The following is a 25,685-nucleotide window of genomic DNA, read 5'->3' on the forward strand; positions in this document are numbered from 1 at the left end:
ATGAGGCATTTATATGCGAAATATCAAAACCCTATCCCCCTTGGTTGAAAAGATATAGTCCAGGTTAAATTTTGAAAAGTAGGTCAAAAGCTAAGGTCATTATGTCGATATCAAAACAAAGGTCTCTTCATGAGGCATCTATATGTGAAATATCAAAACCCTATCTCCCATGGTTCAGGCCCAGGTTACACTTTTATCCTCAAAGTGTGACGCCGATGTCATGACAATAGCTCTCTGGACAGTCATCCTGGCAAGCTAAAGAAAAAGTCCAGAAAACTGGGTGTCACGAAAGGATGGAAGGATGGGCAAGGGTAAAACTATATGCCCCAATCACATTGTGGTGGCCCCATAAAAGAAAACATTCACAAGAATGAACGTTAAGGAATCAAATATTTATTCATCAAATTACATACATATGAACAACCGCTGTACACTGCATTTGAGCAGCATGTTTATACACCATTCTTGTCTACGGTACTGTCCTTTGGTGTGTCCAATGCCTGAGCCAAATCTGTCATGTCCACTGACCCGATGTCCACTGTAGTATTTTCTGCCTTCTTGACCTGGTGCCAGTGTTTCTTGGGAACTTTCTTTCCTCCTCTTCCTCTTCCCCTCTGGGGCCCCAGGGCTGAACCTCTCCCTCTTTGGAACCCCAAGGCTGAGCCATGTCCAAAGCAAATTTGAGATGGCACTCTTGAGATAAAATTACAATACTTAAGGTATATTATTTCTAAAAAGAATTTCTACATTATTTTTGTTTTAAAAAAAAATAGCATCACAAAGAAGACACCAAACTGTAATACACTCACTGATTTGAAATCGATCCTTTATAACATCACTTTGAGGGTATGAAATTTTATTATACAGAAAAGACAAACTCCAGCAATACAGTGATCAAACTATGGCATTTGTCAACAATATTTTTCTGGTTTGTAAACTATATGTATAATTCATCTTGATCTATTGGCAGGCAGTGTGGACTAGTTCACAAAATCATAAATTAACACAATCAGCCTTGTGATACATAAATAAATTTCACTTGTAAAACACAAATTGATGGGCTTATTTGACCTTTATTGACATTCTTTAAACAGTATAAACGTCATCAAGTCCTGCCATATGAAGTTCTAGGAATGATGTCACCATGCACACAATACATTTGGCTCCTCTTGCCAACAATATATTCTTACATCCAGAGTGGATTGACCCTTGACCTTGACCATGTGACCTCAAAATCTATAGGGGTCATCTACTCTTTAGGATGTACCAGTGCACTAAGTGGTGTCAATCAAGCAAATGATTCTCAAAATATAGAGGAGACAATGTATTACCATGTCCAGTTTGACACTTTACCATGTGAACACAAAATAAATAGGGTTTATCTGCTCCTTACAATGTACCAGTCTACCGAGTCTGATGTCTGTCAAGGAAAGGGTTTTCAAGATATCGAGGGGACAATATCTTCCTATGTCCATAATGGATTGACCTTTGACCTCAAAATCAATAGGGGTCATGTACTCCTTTAAGTTGTACCACTGTACCAAGTTTGGTGTCTGTCAAGCAAAGGGTTCTTTAAAAAGATATTAACCAAACAAGACTTGGTCTACAGATCGACAGCCTCAAGGCAACAGGTGCAAAACAATATGCCCCCTCTTTTTTGATAGGGGAGGGGCATATTAGGTCATCACTTGAAAATTGGGAGGAGCTCTCCAAAACAAATTACGTATCCTCCATATTACAATTCTGTGAGGATCCAAGTTGGAATAGGTTTTCAGTTCCCCTTACTTGTCATAGGAGGCGACTAAATTGGGCGGTCCTTTGAATGAGATTGTAAAAATCGAGGTCCTGTGTCACAGCAGGTGTGGCTTGATAAAGAACCCTACCTGCTCAAAGGTTGTAAGCGCCGAGCATAGGCCTAAATTTTGCAGCCCTTCACCAGCAATGGTGACTTCTCCATGAGTGAAATATTCTCGAGAAGGACATTAAATAATACACAATAAATCCTCCATATTACATCAATTTTAAAAATAAAGGGGTAATACTCCTGCAAGAGAGATCAAAATGGATAAATTTTGCAACATGATATAGAGTGACCCACAAAGAAGCTACATAACAAGTTTCAGCTGAATATGTGACAGAGAAATGAAAAGAAAAAACCCCTAGAAAACCCCGAACGGATGTATAGATATCACTGTACTATGATACGTGACGAGCTTATAAAAAAATAGAGCAATCATAATGTCATTTTCAGACAAAATTTGTGCTCAGTTGATATTGTGCTTTACTGGTTGACTGAAATCAACATGCTACAACATACAATAAGTAATCACTCTGTAGACATGTGGGTGTTATAGAGTTGTATGGCAGAAGTTGACATTTCACTCACTTGTAGCTGAACATTCGCTGGCCCTGTGCATCGGGCTTTGTGGTCTGTACCTCCATTTTGTCTTCACTCTTTACTCTGTTCAAAGTAATAAATAGGAAATAAAACAACAAAAGCCACTACTTAGTACTACACTTCTTTAAAATTATAATCTTATATTGATAATTTACATTCCTTTCTTTTATGTAATAAACCTCTGTGTAAAACCATTAAGATAGATATCTATAATAATAATAATAATAGCAGCCTTTATTTATCCAGGATAACACAAATTAGCATATAGCTAGTTTCCATTGTGGTCCTGCATTAAAACATATACACAAACCTAAAATTAACATCTTAAATTAGTATCTAAACATGAATACGATATAAAAGGAAAAGGGGAAAAAATATAGCATAAGACACACCTAATTAGTGATAAAATTATTACCTAAATATGAATACATGACATAAAAGGAAAGAAGAAAAAATAGCATAAGACACACGCACACACAGTGCCATATCACAACTACATTTGGCACACCTGAACAAAAAGAGGAAAGCACGATATCTGTAAAGACTGGAAAGACTATTTGAATTTAGTTAGGTTCTATCATCTACCAAGCCATTCTATGAACTGTATGTTTAAAGGTATATTAAGACATGACAATTTTGTTGGGAGATCTTAACTACATATCACCGTCAAATCAATTTGCCAAATATAACAGTCTTACTTTTTCTTCTCTTTCTTGGTTCTTTCAAACCTAAAGTTGGCAGGAAATTTATGACACTTGATCATGTGATTTTTTCTGTCTTTCTGATTAATGAACTTCTCACCACATGATTCCAACAAACATTGAAACTGCGAAAAAATAAATAAATAAATAAAAATATCAACAACAACACAGTCAATAAAATTTTGATCTTCCTTTCTTAACTAATTCGTCAACATTTCCTTTCTGTTTTGAAATAGATGTAAACTTTTTGTGTAATGGTAAATTTATTAAAACTCTTCTTAATTGTGTTGAAGAGTGTTTCAATCACTGATTCACATAAGTAAGGGTCCTCTGGAAAAAAAAATAGGAGGAGGGGTAACTTAGTATTTCAAAATACTAAAAACCATAACTCCAAGTAAAGGAGAAGATATACCAAGATGACTTATCTGCTTATCTCACCATGGGTGACTTTGAGGCTAAAAGGTCAAACATGGAGTCATGCCATTCCAGAAGATGAATGTCCAGGAGATGGGAAGTAGGGAAGGTCCTCTTACAGGCACTGCAGGCATTTCTGTGTGTGCTGTTGTAGTGTAACTCATAGCTGGAAGAGAGGTTACTATCTGTCTGGATCATCCAAACGTTTGTGTATATGCCGACTTGTAAACATCAGAATGATCCAAACTATTACATTTTATCACATATAGAATAATTGATACTCAATTTACAGCTGAAATATCTTAAGCTAAAAATAACAATTTCCTTCAAAGTTCATTCAAATTAAAAAAAAATTGTGAAAACGGAAGATCTTTAAGATGAAGAGACCAACCTATTTAGACTGTCCAGCATTTTACTGCAGCCAGATATTCCACATGGAATGTCATGTGATTCTCTGTAATAAACAAAAGATGTATGTAAATAAATTGCAAATATGATGTAGTTCTCGAATTTATTAACATATTTTTGTGATATTGTAAACTCATGCTTTTAATAATCTATTTATACAATATTAATTCACCAAAGTTTCTTCTTACATAAATGAAAATTGACAATGCCAATATCGTAAAAAAAATTATACAAATCAATGATGCCAATATCATAAAAATTTCATATAAATTGCTTATGCTGATATTGTGAAAATCTCAAATAAATAAAAAAAAATGCCAATACTGCGAAAATTTCATAAAATTCGATGACACCAACTTCATGAACATTTCATATATACTGACAATGCCATTATCATAAAAATTCCCTGAACATGTATTATTTAATTTAAATTCAACTTAATTCACTGCAATAAAGATAAATACTGTTCCAGGAAGAAATCTTCCTCCTCCACTGCATCAAACGGAAGCTGTTTAGCTAATAGGCAGCACACAATGTTTCCTTCTTCAAATAATGAGTTCGAAGGTCCAAGTCTTCGTTTGGAATGAGTCCAAGTCAATAGTTGATTATTTCCACACATTTCAATCATTATTATGTCGAAAAACTCTGTTCCTTACACAGAATATTCTTCAAGTATAATGTAAATTCCCCTTCTTTTTTTTTTTTTAATATTTAACACAATTATTTTTCTGCAAGTGGAAATGCAAGTTTGTCCATCAGACCATCCACTTGATCCTGAAGTATTTCCAGAATGTCTGCCGAGATAAATAAGTGAGTGTCGTCCAGATCCTTGATAACAAACTTTTTCCCCAAGGCCTTTGTGTCATCCAACTGTAATAGGAACTGCTTCATTGCAGGATCACATTCCACCAAAATCCCTTTATCCACATTAACCATTATGCCCTGCAAAAGACAAACTGTAAAATTAATCATTTTTGAGGGGACAAGGTGGGATGGTGTAGGGAGGGGTGCTGTTTCTGCTGTAAGGGCATATCCATGGATTTCTATCTTCACTGAACAAGAAAAACTTAATCAAATCAAGAAACAACAATTCTTCTACTATGAAATCAATGACGTATACTCAACATGCTTAAAATCATACAACTACCCTATGTTAAATGACAGTATAGCTATCAACTTAATATAAAATCCATTACAGTATGTGTATTTGCTTATTTTGAAAAATCACAATCAATTAAATTCAGTTGGAATTAAAATAACCATCTGACTGTTATTCAAAACTCGCGAGTTTAGTTCTTTTCTCGTGTGCAAAAACGCTTATCCTGTCATATAGCTGGAAACCGTAACATTTCAGTATCTTTTAAAGGACCTTGTTTGTGAATTGCAATAAAACATTGATTTGAAAGATGGTGTAGTCTTACAATCAAAGAAACTCAAAAAGTCTTCAACGGCGGCGACTATTCCGTCATCACTGGAAGTTCGTACAACGCAATAAAAGGTAAAATCGAGAATAAGAAATATCCGGAATAAGATTTTTATTAATATGGGCAATAGACAAGTATTTATAGAGCGTCAGCTCATAAATCTCACAACTCCTATAAAGGTGAAGATAACAAACAGTGATCAATCTCACAACTCCTTTTAAGGTGAAGATAACAAACAGTGATCAATCTCACAACTCCTATAAGCGATACAAAATAAAGAGTTGGACAAACATAGACCCCTAGACACACCAGAGGTGGGATCAGGTGCTTAGGAGAAGTAAGCATCCCATGTCGACCGGTCACACTCGCCGTAGGCCCTGTTACACCTCCAAATCGTCGCCCCATCCCAAATCGTCACCCCGGCGACAATTTGGGACAATATTGCACTATCATAAAGGGTGACGATTTGGGATTACACAGAAGTTATTTTATTGTACACCCTCTTATATGGGGATACATAGGTTTCACTTGGTCTATTTGTCTGTCTGTCCGCACCCATATCTCTGGTGTTTGTCGACCTATTGCACTGCAATTTTGTATGTAGATTACAAGTGACCCTCTGACATGCCTCCCCAAAAATGAAAAATCTGGAATGAGAGCTTAAAGCACCGCGAGCTGTATGTGCTATATTGTAGAGTTGCTGAAAATTGTGCACAGCTCGCGGTGCTTTAAGCTCTCATTCCAGATTTTTCAGATATATTTAGTGAAACCTATGTATTTTTAAAAAATATACAACATAATAAGTAGAAGACGAAGTAGATTAAAATGCTTGTAAGGTCCAAAAAACCTTTTGTGGTCATAGCTGGACCACAGAAGAAGAAAGAGAGGAGAGGAGAAGGGGTTAACAAACAGGGTCAGTTTGTATGTAAATGATGTTTCCAAATAGTTGCAGTAAGGGGGACGACAATTTTGGGTGTGAGATTATGCCCAAATCGTCGCCGGCGACGATTTGGGACAGGCGACTATTTGGGGTGTTACATAAGAAACCCCAAATCGGCGCCTATCCCAAATCGCGACGATTTGGGGTGTAACAGACTCTATATCCTGATCAGGTAAACGGAGTAATCCGTAGTCAAAATCAGTGTGCCAAGAACGAACGACCTAACGATCTGTATGAAACACATCATACAGCATTTGATCAATTGGTAGGTTGTTTTGGCAAACTAGATTGTTATAACGACCATAGAATTTGCAAAATGCTGACTTCAATCGAGATTGCTGAAACCCTCGTACCATCAACTTGTTTGTCAGTAGCTTGCCTCGATTTAAAAACTGACCATACACAGAACAAGCTCTTACGTATCGAATCAATTGAGATATATGAACACCATATATGCAGGTGATAATGGAATATGGGAAGTTGACGATGGGGAAGCTGAAATCATCCCGTTTGTCAAACAGTTGAATTGTCAGGTTGTCGTTAATATCTACTTTCAATGGAACATCTCAGTATGAAGCGGAAGTGGACGATTATGTGGTGTCTTTTATTTCGAGCTCACAGAGATATATTGAATCGACACATGAATAAAAGTTATTATTGTTGATAGACAAAACGTCGTCGATATATCTAAATGTCGAAATGAAGGACACAGCAAGATATTTTTTCTTCTCACGTAGAAGTTTTGGAATCAATTTTTATTTGCTTCGAGAATATGGCAGATTGCTGAACAGAGCATATATACATGTATATATTTCACGTTTTTTGTTTTCTAAGAGTGGTGCTTTTAAACAGTGCAACGGTTTGGTAATATTGTGAGCTCGTATAAAATTATTATGGCTTTGTTTTGCATAATACCATAATAAAAATGTTTTATCCAATTTCTGTTTATAATAATCAATATATTATATTGATTTACAGAGTCGGTGGCGGGGGTGGGGTCCACAAACAATCATTTATCGTTGGATATCACATGAAGTATCGTGAACAGGATAACAATGGGCCTGCTCTGAATACCAAGAATGTGATCAAAAACAAATTAGATAAATTATAGATCTAACTTCAAGTATTGATAAGCATTACCAGAATACAGAATATTTTATTCTTTATTCCGAGTCAAAAATAGACAGACATAAGATAATTACAACAATTAATCAAGAGAAGAGATGCCAATTAATAAAATATACATATTTATCAATAGCTGGCGAGGCATTGAAACACACATACTTCTATTACAAATATGTTATACATACAGGATCTCCCATGGTTTGTGGTTTGATATGATTTATATTTCTTTGTAGTGTTACCGAGATGATGAGACAACTTCAGCGGACGCCGTTAGCGGAGAGAAGGAGAATACAACTAACTTTCTTCTTCAAGATCGTAAATGACCTGGTGGCCCTCCCCACGGACTCGATAGATCGTAAATGACCTGGTGGCCGTCCCCACGGACTCGATAGATCGTAAATGACCTGCTGGCCGTCCCCACGGACTCGATAGATCGTAAATGACCTGGTGGCCATCCCCACGGACTCGATGCACATATACAGAAACCAAAAGATCCAACGACAATATCATTCTAAAGCAGTAAAAGTAATTTCTTCATCTACAAACATTTATGAGAATTCGTTTACACCAAGAACAATTTTAGATTGGAACTCACTTCCGGAGGCACTTATAAACACCATAAAACCAAAGGAGTTCAAGTCAGCACTGCAGGAAAGTTACCAGCGCGACTAATACCTCGACGCTCACACAAACCAGAGGAGTTCAAGTCAGCACTGCAGGGAAGTTACTATTCTCTTCAGAAAAGTCAAGAGGCATAGCCTTCATGAAGACTTCTCTAAAGAAAGTTATCAGCGCGACTAATACTTCCACGCGCGCACACCAAGTTACTCAATAATATATACTCACTCAGTGAGTTCTTTTTGAGTATATATGCTACAGATATTCAACGAGTTGTGTTTTCTACCCCCGAGCTCTAGTGAAGGGATAGTAAACACACAATGAGTTGGATATAAATCTTATCAAACCACAAACCATGGGAGATTCTTTTTTCCCCTTTTTATCACATACTGACACCCCCCCCCCCCCCCCCCCCCGGTTATTAAATTTTGTTCTGTATAATTGCTGGGAATTTTGCTTCCTTACATTTTGTAAACAAACTACGTAAAATTCACATTTGTTGGTGACGTCACAAACAGACAGTTTACCAAAGCAGGATCAAGTTGGCAAAATGTTAGGACGAGTTGATATGAGTAACTGCGAGTTGCGTTTGTACTCTCGAGTGTTCGATGTGAAATCCGACGGATTGTGTTAATCATAAAAATGTTTCACTTCAAGCTTTTCACATTTAGTTAAACATAATATGCAGATGAATTAACTTGTTTACTCATTTTTTGAACTGAAATTTACTTCCCTACATTATTTAGAAAAAGGTAACTTGTCCAATCAAAAGGATAGGTAAATTGTAGGTGTAAATGGTAACCATCTGGGATTAGATCTTCAAATCCGAATTTAGAGCAGATATAACATACAAATATCGGTGTAATATTTCATACCAATTGCAATCATAATGTAAACCGGTATATGATATATGAAATCAAGACAAAAACAGAGAAAATAACCCATTTTAAGTACCTTGAAATGTTATAATTACAAACCGGAAATCGGAATCCACTTTATATATCCATGTTATTTAACTTCCGCTTTCCTACGCCAAGGTGTATCATTCCAAGGGTTACCGGAGTGTATGTGATTTCCTGGTCGTTGGTCGGGTTTTCCAGCGGTATTTAAAGTGAACTCTTATCAAGGATGCATAAAATATTCGGTAAAAAGAACAAAAGTAAAGACAATCTCGTGGAATATTCACAAAATTCTACGGGAAACGATGGACCCCGCCCTGCGGAGGGGAGCACCACACCTGATACGAATGGTACTACGCAACAACAATCAGCCGTACAGAAAAATGAACCTCCTCCCCAGCCGCCCCGGCCCAAGCTGGTGTTCCACTGTCAGCAGGCGCACGGAAGCCCCACGGGAATAATTTCTGGGTTCACCAATGTCAAAGAATTGTATCAGAAAATAGCTGATTGCTACGATTTACCCGTTTCTGAAGTAAGTCACTGTCAGTATAGTACTGGTATAAGTCACTGAAACTTCTCTGAAGGATAATGTTTTGTTGACACAGTACTTTACTGTAGCCATACTAACATGGACGCTTATTTACATGGATAGTCAAGATCGTGTTTATATTACTACTTAGACCATTCAAAGTGAATGTTTATCTTCCACCCATTTCCAAAAAGAATAAAAGGAAATACACTCCCTGTAGAATTTATATTTAGTTGATGTTTCTTTCATTAGGGTAACACAGTAGTAAAAAACTAGGTGCTCTTTCCTGGACTCGTGTTAAGTCGTGATCATTTCATTAAAAATATATGAACTATGTACACTACCCACCATAAATAAGTATACACATAAGCAAAATACACATTTTGGAATGAAATATATCCAATATAATGATTAAGGGTACAACTTCAATATATGTGAAACAATAATGGACATTCAGTATCTTGGCTTTGTCTGTTGAATTGTAATATTGATTTATTTATTAAGGTGAAAAATCAAAAGATCTTATAAAAGTACATATTAAATACACATTGATATGTATTAGTGATTAATTTGAAATGGTTTCAAAATAAAAGTTTGTATGGTATCAAGATCTTTTTAGAAAATTCAGAAAATGAAGTATTTTGTTAAAAAATAAGGATATAAAAAGTTGAAAGTCCAATGTTATCTATTTATATGTAAGAGACTAAGAGTTATGTATATTGCATAGAAAAATCTGAATCTATGATGTATTAAACCCATATTTTGCATGTGCAAGTAACTTATTTTTGTGAGTGTATGCTTATTAATGGTGGGGCAGTGTACTTAAAGGTTAAGACTATGACATCACATCTGTCTGCTTAAATGTTTGAGACTCTAAGTCTGTAGACAGATAACACAATGTCGTTTTGATAAGGGAAAGAGTTAAGTTATAATTATTAATAATTTTGACACTATTTAACCATTTTGGTCTGTCGAGATGTGATGGGTAATATTTCAAACACAAGCATGTGGGATATATAAAACTTTCTTGAGGAATGTTTAGCTTCACATTTGAATTTCCTCTATTCACACATGTTTGTGTTCCACGTTTAAAACAGAAGGGCAAAAAAACCGAGCAACATGCAGATATTTAGCATTTATAACTTGATAGACTATTGACAACAGATCAGGGCATTTCCTTTGTGAAACTAGAAAATTGAAATGGTAGGGAAATCTCAAACAATATATTTTGTTACTGTATTACAGTAAGAATCAATACAAGATTGTGCAGTTTTTGAGTGACACAGTTGATACACATGTATTGATACATTGATTCAGTGGTACAAATACTTGTCTGAATGATCAGGAACACATCCATATCTATAATTATATACTTATTATCAAGTTTAAACTATGGGGCCAGGTATAAATGTTACAGCTTTCTGTTATGTAATTTCACTTTCTTTATGGTCTTGAATTTTGGATACTGAATTAAAACTTTCGGTCTTAGTCTTGGTGTAATATGAGGGTTTTCAGTGTCCACAACCATTAGTTTCCATTCATCTGTAGGTGTCAAACAGAGAAAGCTTGGATTGACAACTACCTAGCAGTGGGCCTTAAATCAATCATTCTCCCTTTTTCAGGGTCTATCAGCCTTAGCCTTGCATCCTTTTTCTTGCAGAGCAACTGTTAAATAGGACAGATATCTTGCAGAAATAGAGGATGTTGATTTAATAACCTTGTTTCTATCACACTGGAACATAATATATATTTAAAAGCTGAATGAATAGCAAACCATTTTATGGGGGTATGAAATGGAATGGGGTAGTTTACGCTTCATAAACTGTGAAGTGTATACACTACCTCCCTTTTATGTCTACATAAATTAGTTTGCCATTCACCTTGTACCTTAGACTGGATAATGAAACTTTTTACCAAAATTTAAATAATTTCTTTTGATTAACTAAGATTTAACCCCCTATGATGCCACCATTTAACCTTACCTACCCTAGGGGGAGACATTTCTTTTTGGTTACATAGTATTCCATTCATTTTGATTAATCATACTATTTGCAGTCTGCAAAATTATCGGTAGTCCGAACGCCCGCTGCCAGTGATTTTCCTGTCGGACTTGTAAAATCCGCTTGGCAACAAGTCCGACTGGCTTGTAAAAAAATTACCCGTCGGAGTTTTAATTTGACAATCGGAAGGAAATAAATATTACGCGCATGCTCAAGTCATAGAATATAGAATAACTCTCCCCAAACAAAGTAATTCGTCCCATTAATTACGCATCTTCACTCGGTCTGTTCCGGATTTGTCTTGAAAATTATTCAGATTTCGCATGCGTATAATTACATTTTTTTTTTTTGGGGCAAGTGAAATTGAGTTCGGGCATGTGGATTTCCTGAAAATGGTTTTCCGAATGGCTTGTGGTTTGAAATCTTAATATCGTTGACTGTATTTGTTAGCTGCTATGAAATGTTGCATTTTTCCTTAAAGGGTAAATACTGATCTTTGTTGAGAAATTATTGATATTAGAATTAGTTGTTAACTGTAAATTTTTAAGATGCATCAAATGGTGACATCAGGGAGAAAGGTGTGTAAAGCTTTAAGGGAAATAGTTCAATTTGAAATCTGCAGCTTCATGCTATTTGAACTCGCAATGCTAATAGAAAATATTATCTATACAAACCAATAAACTTGTATGTTACAATGGAAATTAAATCATAAAGCTATAAAGCAGGGTTATATGCAGATAAAGGGAGTTAACTTTTGTGTGAAAGTCACTTAGTGTCCTCAGGTAATTAGGACAGGTGTTTGACTGAGAACAGTTAGTAGCTATTGTTCTGATGGGAGAAGGGGTGAGATGGTTTTACAACTCTCACCTGCCTGTCACCCCAGACACTGACATTATAAGCATTGACTTGGTCTAATTAGTCTTCATGGCATAGAAAGCATTACCCTGTTGAATGACTTCCACATATATCATAAAGACGAAAGGTATATAATATTGTCTTGTTTGTGGAGTGGTTCTGATAGAAAACTAGAGGTTTATTTTTTTGTGTATGCCTGATCTAACAGTTTATGCATTTACTGCTATGTTACCCATCTTATTTATGCAAATTACTGAATAGGTAAATATTTGACAAGAAAATATCTTCTGGAAACTGAAATACAGCATGTGAAAGTCCTTGAGATATATAAAAGCCTGAGATTTATTTCATGACATTTTTTGGAGTTTTTATCCACATAAAGAATTATGTATACATTTAAAAAGATTATTTTTCATCTATATGGATATAGGGAGTAAAAAGGAGATTTTTAAAACTATATAGATATAGGGAGTGAGAAAGGAGATTTTATAAACTATATAGATATAGGGAGTGAGAAAGGAGATTTTTTAAACTATATAGATATAGGGAGTGAGAAAGGAGATTTTATAAACTATATAGATACAGGGAGTGAGAAAGGAGATTTTATAAACTATATAGATATAGGGAGTGAGAAAGGAGATTTTATAAACTATATAGATATAGGGAGTGAGAAAGGAGATTTTATAAACTATATAGATACAGGGAGTGAGAAAGGAGATTTTATAAACTATATAGATATAGGGAGTGAGAAAGGAGATTTTATAAACTATATAGATACAGGGAGTGAGAAAGGAGATTTTATAAACTATATTGATATAGGGAGTGAAAAGGGAGATTTTATAAACTATATAGATACAGGGAGTGAGAAAGGAGATTTTATAAACTATATAGATATAGGGAGTGAGAAAGGAGATTTTATAAACTATATTGATATAGGGAGTGAGAAAGGAGATTTTATAAACTATATAGATATAGGGAGTAAAAGGGAGATGTTGATAGAAGGAAAGGGAAAGATGAGTAGAGGGAAAGGTGAGAGATGTTTAGGGAGACAAGGAGGGAAGGAAATGGAAACTTCATTTGATGAAGGAAAACAATGGGATACATGCGTGCTGAAAGAGGGAAGGGAAGTATAAATGGAGGGAAGATATCTGAGGACACAATGGAAGGAAAGGAAGTAATTAAGGGATAAAGCAGGCTGGAAACGGAAATTATATCTGATGTGCTTCCTTCACTTACTACAAGTGAACTCATGGAAATTGACTGGGATCCATCAATAAGGTCCACAGTGTCGTCACCAGTGACATCAGGTTAAACGTTGGTTTAAATGTTTCATCTACAAGAAACAGTTAACCCTTTATAATCCAAACTTTAATGAATGATGCATAAACCCTCCATGATTTCCATGTGATTCAAACTTGCATGGATAATGCATCTGTGGATGCAAACTACCATTCATCATTCAAATAATGCATCGGACCTATATTTTCTGGATGACCAGTAGGTAGTTTTTGCAGCATGTCTACTTCTCATTGTAATTAAAGTGGTTCAGGGTTTAAAGTTTCTCTCTTGAAAACAAAGATATAATTCCATTCTGTATTGTTCTAAGTTACATGAAACTCGCTGATAGGAGTCTCCTCACATTTCTGAACCTTTGACCCCTCCAGACTAGCTCAGTTGCCTTCTGACAATTCTTGTACTCTTTGTCGAATTATTTCACAATATACTCAAGATTGAAAATACATGGACTTAAAGAGATATGAAATCAATAACTCATATACACTTAAATAAACCCCCACTAGAATGTGGTTTCTATGGGGATATTGTACATTGCTGAATGAGGTGTAGGTATAATATTGACATTTCTGGTGTATTATGGGTAGCCTGAGATTAACCCCTCTCTGCTTACAATACTTCACAGTACATAAGCAGTGATAATTAATTCCTTTAATTTCATGCAGCAGTATTGACAGTCCTATGAAAGAGTGGATAGATTTCCCCACTCTCAGTTTGGTTTTCTCTCCAATTACATTTGCTAGACATTGTAACAGATTTTGTGGGTCTTAATACAACATTATCTAGTCCACAAATTCATGGTATATCAAATTACCGGAGGGTAATTCAGCATTGATTAATTTTGTGTGTAAAATATATGTATATGTAATTTTATTTGTCTATGTCCGTGAATGTATACTGAATGTGATCAATTATACAGTGTGCCAGGTAGGGACTGGTGCATACAGTCATAATGATACCTGGAACAGTATCTTTAAAAATAGAATCATTTTTATGCACCTGGAATCAATAATGGGAGGGAGATGAGGCTGTTGTCCATATGTTTAACCTTGAACACAACTTTCAATAACGGGACTATAAAGATTTTTTTTCTTTAGTCAAATGAAATATCTGGGTCAAAACTATTGTATGTCAAGGTCATCCTTGCTACAATGGGACTTTGGCACAATTTGGGATATTTATGTTTCACCACAAATTTTATTTAAGGATACATGACGTGTATGTAATGCTATGTATCGTGCTCCTTCCTGTAAAGTATTCTCACTGCATCTGTACTCTCCCAGTCGAAGATCATTGACTTACATGTCCATTTCTACTTTAGATACTCTTCTGTACCCTAAACACACACAAAGCTGACATGTCCAGACTACTGGGTGGTCAGATTGGTTTGGAGGATTTCATATTCGCCCATGTCAAAGGTCGTCCTAAAGAAATGGAGGTCACAAAGTCACAAGACGCTCTAGGGCTGACTATAACAGACAATGGTGCAGGATATGCGTTTATCAAACGAATCAAAGAAGACAGTATTATGGACAAACAAGAACTGATCTCAGTGGGTGATCATATAGAAAAAATTGATGGCAAAAGTTTAGTGGGCTGCAGGCATTTTGAGGTGGCCAAAATGTTGAAGGATATTCCCAAAGGAACAACATTTATCGTTCGTGTAGTGGAGCCCATGAAGTCAGGATTTTGTAAGTGTATTTTTATTGTTTGTATTATGTATAATGTAAATATATATCTTAATCATTATTTCAGAATATTGTCAACATTAGGATCTAATGATTTGGAAGAATAAGACATAAGAATCAATTCATCTGTTTATGAATTTTCTTTTTGAATATTTACAACTGTGAACATTAAATAATTTAAATAAATCTTTTTTTTAAAATTGTATGTGGTTGGATTTTTGGTGATTGTTGTCTTCATGAATACATTGGTTATGTTTTGTAATATCTCAAGAAGTTAACAATCGTGAAAAAGGATCTATGACAAACGGCAAAACTTTCAAATAATACCATTATTTCAAATTTGTAATGCGATTTGTTTTTGTCATGCAGCAAGTATGGGTAAAATATCAATATTGTATTGTGTTTTATCTATTCATTAATCTGTAAAGTAAAATACAATTCATTCCTTCATCTGTTAGGACTGATAGGGAAGATGATCCCAGGTGTATCCATATTTCTACATACCTGTGCACATTGTGTACATCTCAGTAAACTATGACTCACTGTGTTTTCATAACTAAGGTAAATATCCATAAAGCAGTAGCACATTATGTACATAGCCTGGCATTATTACTCATGATCCATCTCATATTTCATTTAATGTTGAAAAAAAAAACTAAACAAAAATGATGGACCACAATCCTAGGCATTTTGTTGTATACAGAGTCATTTTGTTGTTTTTGAACGTACAAGTGTCACCAAAAATTCAACCTACAGTGGGTCTGTTTTCTCCCCTGACTGTTCATGTGTTGTTGTACTGTGAAAACCAGTTTTATTCGGAACCATTTATAGAATTGTGTAACTCGTATTTATTTTACGGTTAAATAAATTAAAATTGAGTAGCATGTTATTGAAACTGTTTACATTTCACAGCATTTGTGGAGAAATCTAGTGGGAAAAAGGGCAGCGGAAATATAGGGTCAGGCAAGCAGACGTTACGACTACGAGCGTCAGGACCCGCAACTGTGGAAATCGTGAGTATAGGACAGGTTCTCGTCATAGAACACATGGCACTCCATAATTGTCAATTTGTTGTGGATGAATTACCATATATAGATTTTGAAATGTTTTTCTGTTGTATAAAGCTGTGACAAATGAAATGTGAAAAATGTATGCAAACTCAGTATAAAGAAGTATCCTGTATTAACAGTTTGTCATTCCTAATTTTATGTCCTTCACTTGTCAATTTTGTGTCACTTTGACATTCATTACATTAATCCCAGATTTCTTACCAGAATTTCTTGTTTCCAAATACATGTAGTGCATTTAAGAAGTTATTTGTACTTAATATGATCAATTATAAGAATAGTTGATAAGCAAAGAAAGGTGGGGGGGGGGGGGGGGGGTGTTCTATGTTAAGTTTATTTAATGATGTAACGTGCAGGAAATGACTGTGAATGTTAATGTGATAATTAATTCTAATTATAGTCTAGAGTCCTGTAAGGTGTAGTATGTACATAAACACAAGCATGAGAACATCACAGAGAATTGTTCCATTAGAGGAGACTTGTTTCTCTGTGCTGTGATGGAGAGTGACACATTGTAGCTTAGATAACAGTGTTTATGCATACCTTTAGTATTCAGGTAAACTAATCTGGCCAAGATAAAAAACGTAGGTTTTGGTTGGCCTTTTGACAAACTCCTCAACAAAACAAAAAGCCAGACACTGACTAATGAAAAAGGCAATGTGATGGACATCTTTATTGGGAATCAGATTCCTAGTCTGTAAAATGTAGAAGTTTGGAGCGTATGAGAAACTAGTCTGGGCGGCACGATTATTGTGTGAGAGGCTGTAAAAATAGTGAGAAGACCGTTAATTTGATGTAACACTTCGCCGTACCGATCACGGATACTAGCTTCCTGACCTTTAGTTTGTTGTGACAGTTTATCTGAGATTGTGGACACTAGACCAGGTTAACAAATACATAATACAACCTTATTTGTGTAATCTGGGCTCTTTAATGTGATGAGATGAGAGACATTTAATTTATACAGTAGGGGCGACACTTGTCCAGAGCTATCCTCCATGTACATTTAATTTCATTGTAGTGAAGTGTTACATCTCTCCCACCCCCTTTTGTGTGTGTCCCCAGTTTTCTAGCTAGAAGTATAATTTGTTTTATGATCTCTCCACCCATCTGTCTGACATTTTCAAAATCACTCCAACTTACATGTTAATGGAAGTGATACTGTCAAAACATATTGATGTGGCAGTACAGCATTTTATACGACAGGTCTTTTGGTATAAATGGGAAGTCTTCTAGTACAGCATTGTATAGGACAGGTCTTAGGTTGTGGGAATTTCTTCAATGCAGCATTTTATGACAGGTCTTAGGTTGTGGGAAATTCTTCTATGCAGCATTTTATTACAGGTCTTAGGCTGTGGAAAATTCTTCAATGCAGCATTTTATGACAGGTCTTAGGTTGTGGGAAATTCTTCAATGCAGCATTTTATGACAGGTCTTAGGTTGTGGGAAATTCTTCTATGCAGCATTTTATGACAGGTCTTAGGTTGTGGGAATTTCTTCAATACAGCATTTTATGACAGGTCCTAGGTTGTGGGAATTTCTTCAATGCAGCATTTTATGACAGGTCTTAGGCTGTGGGAATTTCTTCAGTGCAGCATTTTATGACAGGTCTTAGGCTGTGGGAATTTCTTCAGTGCAGCATTTTATGACAGGTCTGCTTTTGTCATCAGAGATGAATACATTAAGTGTTTAATCTTGTATTTTCAGCCTGATAATGTTGTGAATGTGAGATGAATACATTAAGTGTTTTATCTTGTATTTTCAGCCTGATGATGTTGTGAATGTGAGATGAATACATTAAGTGTTTTATCTTGTATTTTCAGCCTGATGATGTTGTGAATGTGAGATGAATACATTAAGTGTTTTAACTTGTATTTTCAGCCTGATGATGTGAATGTGAGATGAATACATTAAGTGTTTTAACTTGTATTTTCAGCCTGATGATGTTGTGAATGTGGCGGTGGACAAAGTCAACGGTCTGTTGGAATCATTCATGGGAATCAATGATACAGAATTAGGTAGGTCTTACCACACTAATGGTTAAGTCATACTACATCATGGGTAAGTCTTATTACATTATGGGTAAGTCTTATAACACTATAGGCAAGTCTTATTGCACAGTGGGTAAGCCTTATTACACTATGGGCAAGTTATTACATTATGGTAAGTCTTACAACACTATGGGTAAGTCATATTATATTATGGGTAAGTCTTATTACATTATGGGTAAGCCTTATTACACTATGGGCAAGTTATTACATTATGGGTAAGTCTTATTACACTATGGATAAGTCATATTATATTATGGGTAAGTCTTATTACATTATAGGTAGTGATGAAACAATTGTCGCTGATGATCGATTGTAGGTCGTTCAGAGACCTATGATGCTACTAATCGATTACAAAATAAAAGTCGCTGACATTGTTGACCAAACAAAATCTGGAAATCTCTTCCACTTTGTTAAAATTTTATTTTCTGTATGTTAAACCCGATCAAAAACAAGGAAACAAATGGTGGGAGATATGAAGGACGGTAACAACGACATTCAACAGTCAAATAAAGGATTACATATCTGATATGTTTGATATATTGAGATTTTAAATAAATTTCATTACTTGATATATTGAAATTCTGACTTGTTTACCTGTGAACAAGTATAACAAAGAAGAATTCAATTGTTGTTTCCATATGTTTAATGATTTTGTTATCCATTTTGAGAAAAAACCCACTTAAATGACAATTCCGATTATAATCCATTATTAATCAATTACATGTGTCCAATTATTACTGATAATTGATAATGGTTTTTGGTCTGATTGCGCATCACTAATTATGGGTAAGTCATATTACACTATAAGTAAGTCTTAGTACACTATAGATAAGCTTTATTACACAAAAGGTAGATTTTATTATGCAAGTCTTATTACACTACAGATATTAAAACCTTTTTCCACTGTATGCTAGATTTAGTCTTCTTACAGTAGTGCTAGACTCTTATTACACTATACAAACAAGACTACAGATAGTACATGGTAATGACCTCAGAACAATTATATCGACCAGGTAGATGTACCAGGTCAAACAGCCTTGGAATGTTGAAAAGAAATTGGCATGTTTTTGTAGTAACACTCCTTCAAGCTGAGTGATATGCTTGACAGAAGACCATCGAATTTGTTAGTAGTGTGATTTTACTTTTAATCAGATACCCCAGAATTTAATTTACTGTTCTGTCAACTCAATTGATAACTTGACAATATGTCCAATGCTTAAGGGCCTCAGGTATTAAACATCTAGCTATCTCTTCTTCTTATCAATTCCTGATTAAACCACTCTTGGTGTGGCAGACATTAGACTTTAAATCTCCCTCACAAATCATAAGTAATCATTTAATAAATCCTTAGTCTAACAAAGGGTTGTTTTTTTAATGGGAAGACACTTTATAGATATTTTATTTTTCTCGTTTGAGAATTAATACCTTGGGCTTTCATAGTTTGATACAGATTAATCGTTGGATAATGAAACTTAAATAACAATATACATGTACAATGTTGCAAGTCCAAGCGAATGATCAATTGATGCTTAGAAACTATATAAAACATTACAGATATAGCAAACAGTATACCTCTTGTGCTAGAGTACCACAAATTATACATGATTATGTGTCTAGTATTGTAGGTTCTCTTTCTGTATTCTATGGTATTCATTACTTACTAGTTAGCTTACATTACTTCAAAAAACAGACGGGTGTTACAAACTAAAAACGGAAACCTAAATTTAAAACAGACGAGTGTTACAAACTAAAAACGGAAACCTAAATTTAAAACAGACGAGTGTTACAAACTAAAAACGGAAACCTAAATTTAAAACAGACGGGTGTTATAAACTAAAAACTGAAACATTAATTGAAAAGCATGAATGATATAGGGCCTGGATACATATGAAACTTTTAACTAGATATGACCTTGACCATTTACATATGACCTTTGGTTAAGGTTATGACATATCACCTTCTCACAAGGAACATGACTGTATAGCAACAAAACAATGAAAAATGGTGAACTAGACGAGAGAAAAAAAATCAGTAAAGTTCACAGTTACCTTGACCTTGGAAGTATGATTTTGTGTTAAGGTCATGACACATCAGCTTCCCATAAGGAACATTTCCACAAAGTATCAAAGTATGACTTTATTCCGCTCAGGCATATAGAAGTTATGGCCTGAACAAAGAGTTCTAGAAGGACAGAGAATGTTGTAACATGTAAAATATTTCTGTCAAAAGATGGACAAACAAGAATTGACTTTGCTTTTAGTCTTGGTTATTCTGAGTATTGGCCATGATTAACAAGTATACAGAATTAATTTTTCCTTGCAGCTCAAACAATTTGGGAGTTGGGAAGCAAGAAAGACAACCCAAGTGATTTTGCATTGGCAATGGACAACTCGGAACTCAAAGAATTTGGTTTTACTGATGACTTTGTTTTCGACCTTTGGGGTGCAATTTCTGACGCAAAGAGTGGCCGACTAACTAAGGATGTGCAGGAATTCAATGAACAGTTCTAGGGACCCCGCTAGGGGTTATGGTATAAACTTTACAAAAGCCGTGGTACTGTGTTGTGATAAGTTTTGTGTACATTCCTCTGTCATTGTCTTATTGACTTCACGTGAAAACATATCACCATTTTTTTTTTTAAACTTAAAACTGGAACTGAAAAGCTGTGCTTTTTCCTCCATTTATATTTGTGAAAGTTGTATTTTTATTGCTTATAGTCAAACATTCCTAATCATATTCTTGTTGAAGGTTGATTATTAAATGATTTAATTCTAATGTTATTTTTTGTGCAAATTTTTATTGATTGTTATAACTGATTTTAAGATTTATACATCATACATTTATATTGTCCATATGAACCTGAGGCTTTGCGAAGATTTTTATGATTTGATATCTTGCATTCTAATTGAATTGTATGCATTTCTGATATTCACTCATACAGAAAAAATATGAAATTTTTGGGTGGTTAGGTGGGATGTCTTTTAATTACAATGGGTGTATCTTTGAACTTCTTTTTAAAAATTCAATTTTAATGTTTCTGAGAAAGACAAACAGAGGACCTTGTCTCAGCCAATCAGGGTGAACGAAGCATATATAAAATTTTGATGTCATCACTAGCTCATCAAATTTCACGAATCCAATAGATCGGAACTAATGTCATTTAATGCTGCTTTCATACAATTTATAGCTCACTTGACTTTTCCTCTCCATCTGATGCCAAATGTGAACAAATTATGTATGGTGTGTGTTTTAACAGGGGTATGGCAGGCAGTTTTGTTTTCTTTCTTTACGATGTTATATAAAACAACCAGTGTTTTGGATTGTGATTCTATCAATTGATAATGGTGCCTCTAATGTAGAACTATTTTTTTTAATTATATAATATTGTGCCATTAGTACAGCTTTGCTCTCTTTATAAAACATATCAAATATATTTAAAACATATCAAATGCCATGGAATCCTGTTAAATACAGAATTTTGTATGTGGGGATATGTATACCTTTCACTTCTTGTGTTGAAGATCATTTCCACTTTTCTCGTAGATTTGAAAGCAAGCTTTCCAGTTAAACAGTATTGTGTTACCAACTGTAGATTCTTAAGAAAATTTTAAAATGGGTCTTTCTTAATCGATTTATAGACCCTCTGCAACGAATACACGATGGTCAGAAACACACCATATTAAAATACAATTTTTTTTGTGTGTGTGTGTGTGATTTCCGTATTGTTTTGGTTTTTATGGCAAAGTAAAGAATTTCACGAATTTGTGTTCAGAACATACAAGTATTGTACTGCATTGTGATATGAAATCCATCATTACCTTCATAACTGCTTTATGTTTAGCTTTAATTACAACAATACATCAACTCAGAAAATTCAAGGCTGCTTTATTAATTTCATAATTTCCCTCCACCATGTTTTTATTTTGTCATGGGTTAACTGTTCCCCCTTTTTGCTAGTCCTCATAGAAATATAGATAGTTTTGTTCGAGATTGAAAATCATATAATGGCGAGTAGTAAATTTATGTTTTTGTAGAAAAATTTTTTTTGGGTTTAATCATTCCAGTGAAAAGCCATCTATCTATGACTGTTCCATCGATTCCTAGAATCATATAATTATAGGAAAGGGTCATGAAATATTGTTACGAGTGTAATGTTTTATGAGAAGTTTTAATTTCTCACGGACTACAAATGAATCCTTTGTACTGTGTTGTTAAGATGTCCATTTAATGTCAATGGATTTATGTTGTGTTGACATGTAAAGTGTATGTCAGATAAACTTAAAACTTATGTAAAGTTCTAAATCAAATATCAGTTAATTTAAAGATATTTCTACATAGGTTATATTGATTAAGCTGACCCTAGTCTAGTCTCAATTTCTGCTATAGGTAGAATCACACAGATCAATTAATGATATTTCCCACCAAAGATATGCTACTTATGAGAAAAAAAGAGAGAAAAAAAAGAACAATTCTGTCAATACATAGTGAGTTTTCCATCCTTTTCTTTCCTGTCCTTAATCTGATCTTGTCAGTCAGCTGACACTGGGCTATGTGTAGGAGTGGATTCACTGCACAGCCACTCTGCAAGATTTTTCCTTATTTCATTGAAAGTCAACTTGGTAAAAACAACATGTACTGCATGTTTTGGGGTAAATTTCTATCACTTTGGAGAATACCTTTTGATGCAAACTTGATTTTCTTTGTCGGTATAGGAAATTCACACTTCCAGAAGACTGAAGCATAAATGACAGGGTGCTAAAGGACCTTTTTTATTCTGTTAACCTATATAAATTTGATTTTTTATACCGGTTGTGACTTTAAATTATGGAGATTTAATGTAGAAGTTAGGCATCATAAATGACTTTGAAAATTATTTATTTGAAGTGATGTGATGATGAAACTATGTAAGCAAGTGATGATGCTGGCTCATCACAATCCATTAATAAATCTTTTAAATGAAATGTTGAATATTGTTGTATATCGAGAAGATTTTATGGTGAGATTGAAACCAAGACACTGCATTTTATGTATACAGTAAATACATGTACATTGGAGCTTTAATAGAGATCTTTGTATGTCAAAGTTGGCTATCATTTTTGCAAATGATTTATCCTCGAGATAAAAGTTGAATTACGGGACTTTATATATAGTTAATATTTGAGTGAAATTTAGTTTTAATTCCACAAGATGCCCATAGACCACAAAGCTCACTAAAGATGTGTTACTCAACGAAGTTCTGGTGCCCCAGATTTTGGCCCAATCTAAAACATGACCCGCTTTTGAATGCTGATCCCTTGGCAATTCTTGCACATTATTTTGAATACGCCATGTCCATCCATATTTAGACATTCTTTGTGTCAATTCGCTAATAACATATACTTTTTAAAATTTAGTGGAAATGTACATGTAGAGTACCATGTAAATATGCATCTTCATTGTAGCAAATTTAAGATATATTTCTCATGATTTTTCTGTTCATTTTTTGTGCCCCCCGAGATCAAAGATCGAGGGGCAAATTGTTTTTGTCCTGTCTGTCATTCCGTCTGAAACTTAAATCTTGCTAATAACTTTTGAACAGCTAGAGCTGATATTTCACATCGAGTATTCCATGTGACAAGACCTTTCCGTGGGTACCAGCATTTTTGACCTTGGAGTTTGACCTACTTTTTGAAAACTTTAATCTTGCTAATAACTTTTGAACAGTAAGTGCTAGAGTTTTGATATTATTTCACATGACTATCCTTTGTACAAGACTTTTCCATGGGTACCAGCATTTGTGACCTTGGAGTTTGACCTATTTTTTAAAGACTTTAATCTTGCTAATAACTGTTGAACAGCGAGTGGTATAGCTTTGATATTTCACATGAGTATTCCTTGTGACAAGACCTTTCCATGGGTACCAAAATATTTGTGGAGTTTGACCTACTTTTTAAAAACTTTAACCTTGCTGATAACTTTTGAACAGTAAGTGCTAGAGCTTTTATATTTCACATGAGTGTTCCTTGTGACAAGACCTTTCTGTGGGTACTAACCTTTTGACCTTGGCATTTGACCTACTTTTTAAAAAATTGACATTGGTCATAACTTCTAAATGGTAAATATTTGAGCTTTCATCTTGTGCATGAGCATTTCTTGTGACAAGATTTCACACAAGTATTCCTTGTGACAAGACCTTTCCTTGGGTACTAAAACATTTGACCCTGTGACCTTGGAGTTTGACCTACTTTTTAATAACTTTAACCTTGCTAATAACTGTTGAACAGTGAATGTTATAGCTTTGATATTTCACATGAGTAATCCTTGTGACAAGACCTTTCTGTGGGTACCAAAATATTTGACCCTGTGACCTTGACCTTGGAGTTTGACCTACTTTTTGAAAACTTTAACCTTACTAATAACTTTTGAACAGTAAGTGCTAGAGCTTTGATATTTCACATGAGTGTTCCTTGTGACAAGACCTTTCTGTGGGTACTAAACCTTTTGACCATTTGACCTACTTTTAAAAAAATGGACATTGGTCATAACTTCTAAATGGTAAATATTTGAGCTTTCATCTTGCGCATGAGCATTTCTTGTGACGATCTTTCTACTGGTACCAAGATATTTGTCCTTCTGACCTTGGCCATCTTTGGAAATGACCATATCGGGGGCAATTGTGTTTCACAAACACATCTTATTTTTCTTTATTATTCCAATTTCAAAGTAGAGAAATACTGTGAAGGGGATTAATTTCACGGGTTGTAAAATTCACGGCCTTTAAATTCTTGAGAGGGATGTTAAACAATGTACAATCAATCTTATTTATGAATTGGCGGATTTGAATCACTAAAAAATACTGTCTTTCAATTGTCTGTATTTTAACACATCATGTAATAAAGATAGACAACTCCATTCCCCTCCTGAAAAAAGCCATTGTGTAAATGAGCAGTATTCAGTTCAGCAACGAAGCACTTCCCAGGGGGTAAAAATACCACAGCATTCCTTAGTTTTGGCAAAGTGCAAAAAAGAAGCATTAATCCAGTCATTCATCGACGACATTCATGTCAATTACATCAAGGGGCGTTTTTGTTTTGTCACTGTAAAGTTCAAAATCATCTAGAAAACTGAAAAAATGAAAGTATGAGTTACACAAACATATTAACACATGATCTGGTGATTAATCCCTGATGTACATACACTGTATATGTTCTAGTGATTAATCCCTGATGTACATACACTGTATCTGGTGATTAATCCCTGATGTACATACACTGTATATGTTCTGGTGATTAATCC

At 34.7% G+C, this 25,685-nt stretch overlaps 2 protein-coding genes across 3 annotated transcripts; one reads left to right on the top strand and one right to left on the bottom strand.

Moving 5' to 3' along the window:
* Positions 1-371: 371 nt before the first annotated feature.
* Positions 372-9,120, bottom strand: LOC125671567 (zinc finger protein 511-like). Of its 2 annotated transcripts, none has more exons than XM_056164155.1 (7): positions 8,983-9,120; positions 4,386-4,863; positions 3,905-3,967; positions 3,538-3,679; positions 3,097-3,224; positions 2,387-2,461; positions 372-693 (listed from the first exon to the last, which is right to left on the bottom strand). In XM_056164155.1, the coding sequence occupies exons 2-7, from the start codon at positions 4,547-4,549 to the stop codon at positions 453-455; spliced, it is 813 nt and encodes a 270-aa protein (XP_056020130.1). In that variant the 5' UTR covers positions 4,550-4,863; positions 8,983-9,120; the 3' UTR covers positions 372-452. The 2 variants fall into 2 exon arrangements, with proteins under 2 accessions (XP_056020130.1, XP_048763309.1); XM_048907352.2 differs by lacking the exon at positions 8,983-9,120 and adding an exon at positions 5,343-5,430.
* LOC125670040 (PDZ domain-containing protein GIPC1-like) lies at positions 9,039-23,371 on the top strand. Its single transcript, XM_048904952.2, has 5 exons — positions 9,039-9,459; positions 14,926-15,295; positions 16,205-16,305; positions 18,296-18,377; positions 20,733-23,371. The coding sequence occupies exons 1-5, from the start codon at positions 9,157-9,159 to the stop codon at positions 20,918-20,920; spliced, it is 1,044 nt and encodes a 347-aa protein (XP_048760909.1). The 5' UTR covers positions 9,039-9,156; the 3' UTR covers positions 20,921-23,371.
* The last annotated feature ends 2,314 nt before the right edge of the window (positions 23,372-25,685 follow it).

The sequence above is a fragment of the Ostrea edulis genome, chromosome 4, assembly GCF_947568905.1.
Source record: "Ostrea edulis chromosome 4, xbOstEdul1.1, whole genome shotgun sequence".
NCBI classification, from domain to species: domain Eukaryota; kingdom Metazoa; phylum Mollusca; class Bivalvia; order Ostreida; family Ostreidae; genus Ostrea; species Ostrea edulis.